A 12,484-nucleotide genomic window follows, 5' to 3' on the forward strand; every position below is an offset into this window, starting at 1 on the left:
TTGTTTATCACAGTGACAAACTGAAGTGCTGACTCTTGGAGTTAAAGCACCAGGTTTTCTGAGCTTTTCTTCATCTACATAATTGTTATTGATCTCTTTCAAATTTACCCCAGACAAAGCGGCATCTGCCTATTCGTGCACTTTAAACTTTATAAAAAACAAAAAAAAAAACAATACTTTCCTTGCAGATCAAAACAAACATAATTATCCTCAAACCTTTAATTTTTTTGTATAAATTTTACTCCACTAATCTTGTATTGAATTTCACTGAATAACACTGGACACACTGGATAAACAAGAAAGAAACAGAAATGATGGAGCAGAATTGGAGCTATGGTATTATTTAGACCAGACATTCTGCCTTTCTTGTAAAAACAGTGGGGAAAATACCCAGAATGCAACTTGAAGGCTGACAAAACAGCAGGTTCAGGTGTGTTGTGCTAGCAGTGGTCAAACAGAGATGCGGGTGTGGGTTACAGACGTTTTTTCTTTCTGTTTTTTGTGCAGTTTCCTCTCCATCCACTGCATTATTATTATTATTATTATTATTATTATTATATTTTTGCTTGTCTTTTCATTCATTCATTCATTTTCTATTACCATTCATCCTCAGAGGGTTGGGTGGTGCTGGAGCCTATCCCAGCTGTCACTGGGCAAAAGGCAGGTTACACCCCGGACAGGTCGGCAGTCTATTACAGGGCTAACGTGACCAAAGAGACATTCTGTAAAGATATTTTGCAGAAGTAAGTCCCATAAAAACATTGCATCTATAATCTTTATTGGTCTTTTTGGTTCAATAACATAATTCCAGAGTTAAGTCGGATCTTAAAACAGATTATGTATTTAAGAACAAATAAAGAACAAAGTCAGCACTAAGAAACAACAGGTTCCTATGCAGTGCATACACGATTGCACATTACACTGATGGGAATATAGTCTGAGATGAAGTGGTGACCTACACCACGTACTGAAAGACTGGTGCACGAATTCAAGTATGTACTGGTGCATGTGGGTGTTTGATGTATAAAACATGTTAAATTCAACAGCAATCTTATTAAACCAATATAATTCAATATATTTTAACAAATATCTTGTTTTTAATTAATTAATTATTCATTCAGTCAGTCATTCATTATGATCCACTACCCTTACAGGGCCACAAGGTTGACTGGAGGCCATCCCAGCACACTCACCAGTCTAGCAGGGCAGTGAGAGACACACTAAACTTTGACCACTGAGTAGCAGAAACTTCTTACATTGGAGGAAGAACTCATGCAAAACATTTGCAATAACACTTAGATTTAATCATCTATCTGACCTTCAATACACAATTAACACTACACTGTTAAATGTCAGTCCAAAACATTAATCGAATCCCTACAGGACTTTGTAAGTATCTTAACACGGAGCACTTTAACTTCAGATGTGCAGCTGAACTGTAATTTTGCGACCACATTCGCGGCGCATGCTCTCACAGACTTGTGTTTTAAATACCACGGAGTTAACGCAGAAGAGTCCGGCCAGCGTCCGCGCCGTTATCTGAACTGAAACTGTCTGAGATTTCCCCTGTGCTGCCGCGCAAGGATTTCTTACTTATTGCTGGAAAATCCTGAGCTGTGAACTGCATACTCACAAACTTGTAAGCCTCAGAGTTTTGCAATGAAGCTAATAAAGGTCCTTTTAAGAAATCTGGCCTGCGCTCAGCCATAAGCCGCGTGCCAGGGGAGTATTCCTGGCCCAAATCTGAGCCGCGTCCAAATTACGTAAACAACTGGATCGCATTTGCGAAACCCTGCTCCTCTTGCTCTGGGTAATTAAGAAATTGTCTGCAAACTTCCAACCTCCTTTCTTGTTGCATTTAGGAGAGGAAAGTGAGACTGGGAGCTCCTGTATATTTGAAATTCAATCTGTTCACCAACAGCGGGGGTAGGGCTTACTTGAACTGTCGGTCAACGGCAAAGGCGTCTGCATAGCTGAGAATTTTCACATGTCAACTCCACTGAGGTACATTGAGATTCCAAGCATATTGCCCTCAAGAAGTCTGCACCACAATATTGATACAGCGGGTACCTGATGAAAAAAGACCACATAGGACACAAACCCGTGGTAGCGCTGGCAATCAGTCAGCGTGTCCCTGAATTCTAGCGTTGTTGAGTTATAACACACAGCTTATCTTCTTGTCCATTGTGTCCAGCGATTTCTCACAGCGAAAACAATGTTGATATTGGGAACAACCAACCGCCTTATCACAGACTGACAGAGGACTGGCAGCATATCACTATGAAATATGTCAAGCTGTTACTCCATGGCCATGGCTTTAAGTTCTCTGAGAAAACCGTCGCCACATACAGAATACCAGCATGTCTTCCATATTCAGCCGAAACTTGGATACTCCCTGTCTTCAAATAAATAAATAAAAGAATGTTATGACACTTCCACACTGAGAAAAGTGTAGTTTATCTTCAGCACCATTAAACTTCACTAGTCTTTTGTCAAACTGCTACTCACAAGCTTTTGGATTTGCATCATTCAAAGGGTCGGTGAGCGCAAACAAGCAGGCACGTTTTAATGCGCCATTAAGTTCTCAGCGTCCGGGGAAAAAAATAAAAAAATGAAGGCATAAACAAGGGAAAAGGGTCGACACCGCCCCACCGACTCCGATTCACGGCCAGAAAAGCGCGTTTTTCTGAGCGCCGGAGTTCACGGGGCACAGGCACATCATTAAAATATCTGTTAGAAGTGTAACTTTTTTCAGCGAGGCGTAAAAGTGGCGCTGAGTTACACGTACTCTAGCATTCTTCAAGTGGAAAAGTTAAGGGGAAAAGTGAAAAAAGAAAAAAAAAAAAGAAGCAGAGGTCACGTTAAGTCAAGAAAACAAGCCCTTTCCTGAGTCAAACACAGCCATGGTATAACCTTACCATGCTGGTGAAACTGAAGACTCCCCTATTAACACATGCGTTATGAGTCTGACTCACGGGCCCTCTACAAACTGAGCAATGTGTCAGTCAATACCATAAGAGCGCAGCAGTCGGTGAATTAGATTATTCTGCAGTTATCTCGGGAACCCTCTCAGCAGCTACTGTAAAGCTCTGCAGCGAAACACTCAGCACAAGTACATGTGTGTGAAAGTGGCATTTGCCCACTACAAGTCGCCTCTGTGAGCCTGAATCCCGAGCTGATCCCAGGAAACTTCGGGCAAACATGTAAACCGACCGGGTGACGACAGCGAGTGACTCACAATCTACAAGCGACAAGCCGTGTACAGACACGGAGTTTACACCTCCGTGCGGCTTAAACCTACAAAACATGCTGTAAAACTAAATTACAAAACAGGATGTCTCAAATCTGCCTGCCACGAAATCGTATTAGGATGGAGAAATTACATCTCGACCAAGGTGGGTATAAATACCATCTGTGCACCAGAATTCACACCTCTCTGCTCCTCCTGCTTCATTTGCCACTGCTGATTTCCACTCCTTCACAATCCATCGCGCACAATTACATGTTACTCTCAAAGCTGAGAGGGTAAACATGTTATTTTTGGCGTGTTTCAGTTTCAGTGACTCGATGGCGTGTCATTTCGCTCAAGAAGTGAAAGCAGCATCTCCTGATCATCATGTGGCTAAAAGCACTATCCACAGCTGCACTTCCTACAGCTTTCCTGACCTACTGTCACCCCCATTTGTAAATTCACATCTCGCCAGTGAAAAAGGTAGTAAACATTCTTTGCTCTGAGGAGCTCTTGAAATTTCAGTGTCATTTTCCACACCAAGTAAAACAATACGAAAAAAAAAAAAACAATCGCCCTCGGATTGGATGTCAGTATTTTAATGAGAACTGTTATTTGAAGTGTTGATTCGATACCATTTCCGGATAATAAGCTGCCAGAAACCCTATTCCTGGCAGCTTATTATCCGGAAATAGTATCATCATATCCTAAAATCCTACAGTTGTTGCATTGCCTCTGCCTCAGGAGTGGCATCATCGTTCACTTGTCTTATGCTGTTCCGACGGTGCAATAATGTGAAACCCCTGATTGAACTGAACAACAATCCAACAGGCGTGCTGCTTACTGTAGCACGAGAGGTGGAACGTGCGTCAACTTGCGTAACTCACAGATCGGCGTGAGATGATTCTTCATTGTAGAGTACGAGGGGGAAATGCAAATTATGAGACATTCCTGGAACAGGATGGAAGGGTGCCGGATAAATAGCCTTAAAATATGAGAAAACAGGATGTCTCAAATCTGCCTGCCACGAAATCGTATTAGATTTTAGAATAGTTTTTTAGAATTAGTATTAGAATTACATCTCGACCAAGGTGGGTATCCTACAGTCGTTGCATTGCCTCTGCCTCAGGAGTGGCATCATCGTTCACTTGTCTTATGCTGTTCCGACGGTAACTCACAGATCGGCGTGAGATGATTCTTCATTGTAGAGTACGAGGGGGAAATGCAAATTATGAGACATTCCTGGAACAGGATGGAAGGGTGCCGGATAAATAGCCTTAAAATATGAGAGAAGCCTGGGAAAAGCAGGGATTTGTTTTCATACTTCCACTAACTGTCGGAGACGTCTGCACTGCAACAACTATGAATAATTGACTGACTTTAGGGTTATCTTTTAGCTGTGACTTCAACTTAGGTGCCGCAGCATAGCGGGAACCTTTAATGGCATAACTGTACCATGGTTGGTCAAATATATGAATGCAGCATCCAGAAATACAAAGCTGAAACACTCAAGAAACCCAGCACGTCCGGTCGCCTCTGTACCTGGATGACTGAGAACCTTCACATAATATAAAAAGCTCCAAACATTAACACTAAAAAAAAAAAAAAAAAGAACGAAAACACGGAGAAATGGGGCGGCGGTGAGGTCTGCGATGGCGGTAACAAAGGGAGGTTGGTATGCCGAATAGCAGCCAGCTGTTGCGTCAGTTAGGTTGCTCCTACTGGTTGTGCAAGTGTGAACAGAAAAAAAAAAGCCCTTGAAGGTGCGTACTCCTCAGGGGAGCTCTCCCAACTGTTCAGCTGAAAAATGCCTAATGAACTGTGGGACAACACTCTTGATACTACGACGCTCTCAGCTGATTCTGAGGATGTGTCCTGGGGCTGATTCAGGCGTATTTATAGGACACTATCATCCAATATCCACTCCCACAGCTGACAGGAGTCTATAATCCTGAACTACTTCACGTCCTACACTGCACAGTTCACTTTTTCAGTCTCTTATCACGTTTCAGTTTGTGTTTACGCTCTCATTTCACATGGGTATTTGCACTAGTTATTATATACTTTGTTTTATATGTGTTACATTGCTATTTCTAAGATGTTATATTTGTTAGACATTTGGGTGGACGGCAAAAGAAGAATTTTATTGTACAGGGAAACGTGTTTCTACATGTGTGCACGTGACAATAAACTCTTTGAATCTTGAATATAAAGCTGAAGAAAATTTCTCACATCTCTGCCCGACGCGTATTATCCACCTCGGCTTGCCGGTGTTGCTCTGCTCCCCTTAATGACTGCCGGGCTACACTGCGCACATTCTTGTATGAAAGTGAAAATCAGAGTGTAAAAAAAAAAAATATATATATATATATAAAATTGATTGGCTCCTTTCCCAGGGTCGGCAAAAGTTCCAACGATAATAAATCCATTATTTCTCCTCTCCCCTACTCATTAGCGAAACGTTCGGGAAGCAGTTAATCAACACAGTTTAAAATGACAAGCGCTGGTGCTGGCAGGTCGTATTAGTGACGCTAATTAATAATTCCACGAGTGACTTGATGGAAATAAATAAAAACACGGCTATTGTTGGACTGGAATGCTGTCACTGGTTCGGTTCATTCACTTTTACAAAGGCTACACCTGTTATTTATGTGTCCCATATATCAAAATTTAGGCACTGCATGAAACAAAACGTTAAAATTACAACAATCACGTTGATGGAGGAGGAGACTTGAAGCAAATATTCTGGATATAGCCTGCAGATCTATACACAGCTATTACCGTATCCAGCTAGATTATGGTATGGCACTGATTACAGACTAACAGTAGTCGTTTCATAGTTGACTCTAGTGTCAAAACAATCATTCTGCAAAGATGTACTAAACTTCAGTGAAAGCAGAGGCTGGGAAAAAGTGAGCATGGCAAACTATCTGATTACAGCACACCAAACTATATTTAGAAATGAGTGAGTTGTGGGCACACAGGGCATGGTTACTGATGCTGGGTGATTTCATATGAAGGGGGCATGAAACCCACATGGAGCACGGTTAAATGAATGATGATAGGTAGGCGCTGGCTTCACTGATGACCAATCAAGCCGCCTCTTTGTGTTCGTTTTAAACACTATTCTTTTCTGGGTAATAGCGGTTCTGTAAATTTTATGATCGAGGGAGCAGCGTGGTGTAGACCTAACAAAAAAAAAAAAGCTTCTCATGTGTGGGGAGCATGGAGAACCATTACAGATGACTACACTACGCTTTGAATTAACATCCTCTGTCTGTGCTGCTGTTGAGAGCCCCGCAATGAGGAAAATGGCTTTCAAATTACTACCAGTAGGGACTAAGCTATAATCAAACCACGTAAAATCACACAAACGCACTCCCAGGGCACATGAAAGCTTGTAAAGATCCATTCTGATCACATATATAATCTTCCCATGAACGGCACCGGTATCTTGAGAATTCATTCATCCCTAGTTTTGCTCTTGTTCTGGTGTGGATTTCGGTGGATACACACAGCCCAGATGGCCCGTCCCCTATTGGCCAGCTCCGTAGATTCTCTCCATTTGTTTGGCAACAATTAGCAAATTTGCTCGCCGCGTCCTCAAATCAGACTAACTGGACTAAAATAAGATATGAAGACTGGATGCTTCCAACTTTATTCATTATTCCGAGCAGTGAGAGGAAACTGGTAAAGATAGATTTCTGAACACTTTCTTAAAAACATTGCAAACCCCACAAACATAGCAAATCTCAACATCTGTGCAGTTCTGATGGTTGGAAAGCAATGAACAAATTCCGTGGACCCTTGGCACAAAGGTAGCACTATGCTGTTTAATCGCTGATGACACACCTCCTGCGGCTTTTCTTTTCCCTCTCGGGGAAGTAAAGGTCATAATATAAAACCTGACCATGCATCAAATTCACACACACATTTCAATGGCTGTATCTGTGAGGACATTCACTATAGCGTGCTATATCCTTACTCTGTCCTTGTTAACAGTTGAACTATAAAGTGACGCTAAGGAGGACTCAATGTCCTGCAGCTTGAGGAAAAAAATTTAAGTTGTCAAAATTCAGATTATGTTGTCTTAGTTTGCTTATCTTTGATTATTTACTTGTGTTTCGTCAACTTAAACCATGGTAAACCTAATGCCAACCTGAAAATTGAGTCTTAAACAACTCTCTGCACGTGTGTCATTGAGAAACAGTCAACATAAAGTACACAAGCACACAAAATCTGATGATAATGATAGGGATACGATGTGACGTGCAGGGGACATTATCCTGAGATGTGTAACTTGCTCCTGGCAGGGCTTTGTTGCTCCACTGTGTCTTAATGGGCATTAATGAGGAAAGGGACTCAAGATCAATGCCACGTCCAAACTGTTGCAAATGAAATGAAATCTGTGTTTACCACACTTAAGAATGCACAAAAAAACACTATGTAAGAGTAAAAATACATTCATAGTATCAAGGGATTCACTCACAATTACAGTGAAGTGTAAAAGTAACTTTGAGGGACACCTCACAGGTATGATAACAGTCAAATAAGTTTAAACAGCAATATCCAACTCTTCCTGAGCAAATGCAATATAATTAAAAATATGCCAAAGAACATATATATATATATATATTTCTATGTGAAATCTTTAAATCTCTTATTCTTATGAATTATTATTAATAATAGTTATTAATGTTTTAAAAATAATAATCTGGCTGAAAGAAGAAGAAGAAGAAAACCAAGAAATGTTAACGTCCTACCCAAGGTTCAAGTCATTTACTAAACCTACATTATGTTGTTTTATGGAGGACTGTATTCGTAACTATATCAGTTCAGGTAATTTAACCTCTTTCATTTAACAGCATTTTTTAAGTCTAAATAAGTTTGATGAACAGTTTTTGTTCCTATGTTTGTGAATAAAAGTGATGCCGTCTACTGGATGAAAACACCAGACGTATATTTTTAGCAACATAGCTTGATTTACTTCTTTCCAATACTTGTCAGTGTCCCTTCACATCCTTGTGTAGATCTCAAAGGTTACCTAGAAATTCGGAGGCCAATGACATTTAGGGTCAAATGTTGAATTTGTCCAATGACCTACTCTGATTGGTCAAATGTGACATACGTAATGAGCAATTATAGGGGGAGTTTTACTTCCATGTCACCTGTATGAGGTGTCACTTGTTGCGTACTCAGTTGAAAACCTACATCTCCGTGAACGTCCTTGGTGACCTGGGGTCTGCAGTGTTAATATTGCAGCAATTACTTCGGCAAGTGCAAAACATTTAGTTTGTATTATGCGCGCGCAGACGAATCAAATGCCTTATAGCGGCGTGTCCTTAACAGTTCATTTCATAACTTCCAAAAAGGTATCTGAGACTCTAAAATGTATTCATTTATTCAGAGTATTTTGTCACAGTTTGTTTACTGAACAAGTCCGGAGAAATTTTTTAAGTAACTCTTTGCGTGACGCCGCATACTAATAGCGAGGGGCAATCAAACAGGCGGTGGTCTCGGGCAGCTTTTTGTAAATTACGACGTGAAAAGCTCATTTAGAGAATGCATTCATTTATGAGGACGGTTCATTTCAGGCTCCTTCGGGCCCACGTGGGCTACACCCACACCAACACGGACCTAAGCGGGAAAAGGAAAATGATCACAAGTCGGGCTGCAGATCAGTCAAAAGGGCACGCAAAATAAATAAATAAATCATTTCAATATTAAAGCCTGTTTCACAAATGCACCCGTAGTTCATTTGAATTAGTGAGAAGATATCTGCTGCCCCTAATTACCAGAGACAGATTGGGATGAGATTATCCAGCACTCTAATCTGCGTTGTAAAACTCTATTGAGGATAATTTGATAGAGATGGATGAAGCTACTCTGAGAGGTTATTATGCGAGGCGTGCCCGGGTGCTTTTTGGGAGCATTAACAGTAAAGGACTTTAAATGACGACCTACAAGCAAAAGTGAAAGACTGGTTTATGCTAAAAACTACTTTTTGTGTGCACCTCTCTCTCCGGTTTGGTGAGGCAGAAGACCTTAACCGTGTTCCTGTGGTTTTAAATTGATGGACTGCATTAATAAACAGCAATTGAGCCGTTCTCCGGCTGAGAAAAACTGCCAGAAAATTGTTGCCTGTGGGGATTTTAATAGATCTGCACAAGTCAGTTCAGTTCAGTGTTACTTTGAGTGGAAAACCGGTGGCTCCTCTTGCTAAATCTAGACACTCTGGCCTCATTGAGCTGCGAAAAAATAAAAAGTTTTGTCGTCAATAACACATATTTAGTCAAACTACCCAAAACATGTCAGCGCTCGCTGTCAGATTTTGTCCAGAGCTGACACAATTCTTGGCTGCGGCAGGTAGATACAGACACCGTCTGAACGGTCCTAGTGAGGATTCAGGCTCATGCAATCCATCGCTGAGGAAAACACGGTCATGAGGTAGAAATTAAACGCTCGCTAAGGTTTCCTGAAACCAGGGCTTCCTCTTAATAAATTCAATAACTGAGCAAGTGAGACAGGCAACCACGCTGAATGAGGCTCACTGAGCTATAGGGCTTTGTCTGTGCCTCTGCATCTTGAATACGGAGGTGTGAAACCCAGTGGAGATATACCTCGACCATCATTGTATCAATGCATCAATTTCCTTTGGATAAAAAATGGATAACACGTAAAAGGCCCTGCGAATTTTACAACGTGTCCCACGCTGACATTCGTGACACATCGCCACTTGCATGCTAAGCCTCTGGAAAGTGGCACAATCCCGTAGTTTGACTGCTGTATGTGTCAATTTTCAAAAGCTTCATATTCTGCCTTCAAACACAGACGCAGACTTTCCACTCTCAGTTTAGAGTCAGTAAAATCGACGTCCTGTTTGGTCACAGTTCGGGAAAAAAAAATACTTTTTTGTGGAGAGGACGACTGAGCAAACACCAAACTTAAAAACGGGTAAACACCAATCACAGACACAGCCTTTTAACGACTGAATGTTGAATCAGCTATAAATACATGGCTATGTTATAATTGTTTTCCTCTGCCATCTAAACCAATGAGCCTAGAGGTCCAGTGCGGTACAGTGATGGACCACATCACTGGGAAAACGCACTGTACCTCAGAGCCTGGGCGAGCTGCCTGTTGAATGCACAACAGCCTCAGCCAAAACACACAGACCCAGCTTGGTGTGCTGCTCTGCCGGCGCAGTGTGTGTGTCTTTGTGTGTGCAATATGGCAACATTTGAACCAAATCACAACGTAAATCACTACAGCTGTGAAACAGAGAGGCGAAGTTGTTCAGGTGCTGCTGCTGCTGCTGCTGCTGCTGCGGCTGGAAGTATGAATGAAATATTAAAGCGGATGAGAACTTTGCAAAGCTACTGTAAGGAGCAGTCTCTAGTAAACACAACGCCCTGCCTAATAGAGGGAAACTAGGTTGCCGGGCTCTGTTTTACACAAACACATTGCACTGCAACTGTGTTTGCAAGATACACTTAATGAAGCAGGAGCGTAATCACCAACACCATCTGCTTGCCGTTAGCTGCCGTGTTAACTGAAGTGAGATTATAAAGCTGTCAATATTTGTGTCAATACTCATCTGTGTCTCTCGCAATTTAGGACCGCATGCGATTCCACCTAGGTTTCCTGGCAGTATAGATAAGACTACAGTTAAGAGATATGGGTAGAAATGTTTAGACATTGCTGTATTGCTGCCTTTTATTCTGGAGGACAGCATCTTTCCTTTACACAGACCTTAATCGTGACATGCAAGCGACTGAAAGAGCAGATTCTGGAGGAATCAAAAGCTGAGAGAACATTTTGCATGCATCCTCCACATGCACTTTTGTCAGATAAATAAATAAAAAATAAACATAAAAATAATGAGTCAAGGTGGTGTTGCAGTGCCTAAAGCAAAACAGGTACATTGCAGAGACGGCTGCTCTTCTGCCTGCTCTCTGCTTGACGTGCTGTCAGTGCAGAGAGGCAGCACCACTGGATCTCCACAATTCACAGCATGCACGGAACAAATGGCTGCGTGTGTATATGTACATATGTATTAAAAAAAAAAAAAAAAAAAAAGACTTACCAGGCATAAACCGCTGAGTAGCGAGATGAGAAGAAAGTCCAGATTGTGGAGCAGCAGAGAGGATCCCATCCCTGACCTGAGGCGAGTCAACCTCCAAGAATCCTTGCAGGGCTCAAACAGATCGCCGGTGGAGGCTCAGATGCAATTATTTAATCTACTTAACTCTCTTCAAAGTGGACCGAGTTGTGCTCTTTCACTCCATCTGGCCTCTCGATGCTTATGGCTGCTTGTGAAATCATAACTCTGTAATCGCCTCGCTCTGCCCTCGATTTAATTTCCTATAATCTACTATATGCTCGGGCTCAGCGCGCTCCCTTTATTTCTCCGCATCTGTCTTTTTTCCCCTCTTCTGAAATTACATCCACATGTCAGAACTATTTATGTCGCTCTCGCTCTGCGGTGGGAAGTTCAAATGATTCTTTGTAGGGAAGAAACCAACGCTGTATTTTTAGGTCTTTTAAATTTCCCCTCAGACTAACTTAAACACTTCAGTATGGAGCTGTGCGCCTTATGGTTTATTCCAGTCTTCTCTTCCAAGCGTTAGATCAGCGCCGGGACAAAAATAAGCCAGAATTGTATCACTCCATCACCAGTGGCTGCTGAATCTCACAACTTCACCGCCTCTGATTCATGTCACCACCGGCTGCAGCCATCTACTATCGCGCAGTGAACCGGCACACGGGGTTTTGCTTTTAACATTTAAGAGTAGAAAGCAATCTAGTGACACAGCAGAGCGTGAAATGACAAACTTTTCATAGAAGTGTCTTTTTTGGTTGTCGGCGACTCAACTCAATCAAAGCACGGGTGCGCTTCGCTTCTTTTGGTTTACGAGTCCCCTTTTCTTTTAAATGAATTAACGGAAACACGACATGGATATGTGTGCCATTTCCAAGAAAACGCGCTCAACTACAAACCCAGCGTGGCACAGCTACTGAATGTATGAAACTCCCAAAACGGGCTCTGTTTACGAATGGGTGATGTACAGAAAAAGCTCAGAGAAGACAGAAAAACGCCAATTTGGCTTCAAGAATCTCTTACTTACTACCGAGAGAAACCCAAACTCGCCCTGACGATCTGACAGTTCGCAAACGCCTGAGTGTTTGTGCGCAGCGTAAAAGCAGAACCTAAAAAAAAAAAAAGAAAAAGTTGAAGTTTCCCGTTTGGGGAAG

At 41.8% G+C, this 12,484-nt stretch overlaps 1 protein-coding gene across 1 annotated transcript in view; it reads right to left on the reverse strand.

Moving 5' to 3' along the window:
* pth1r (parathyroid hormone 1 receptor) overlaps window positions 1–12,484 on the reverse strand; it is a 46,965-nt gene extending 34,481 nt beyond the window's left edge. Inside the window, exon 1 of the mRNA XM_084546052.1 lies at window positions 11,316–12,484. Within this exon, the coding sequence (XP_084402178.1) occupies window positions 11,316–11,384 (69 nt within the window). The 5' untranslated portion in view covers window positions 11,385–12,484. The remainder of the gene's footprint in view (window positions 1–11,315) is intronic.

Source organism: Chelon labrosus, assembly GCF_963514085.1.
Source record: "Chelon labrosus genome assembly, chromosome: 6".
NCBI lineage: Eukaryota > Metazoa > Chordata > Actinopteri > Mugiliformes > Mugilidae > Chelon > Chelon labrosus.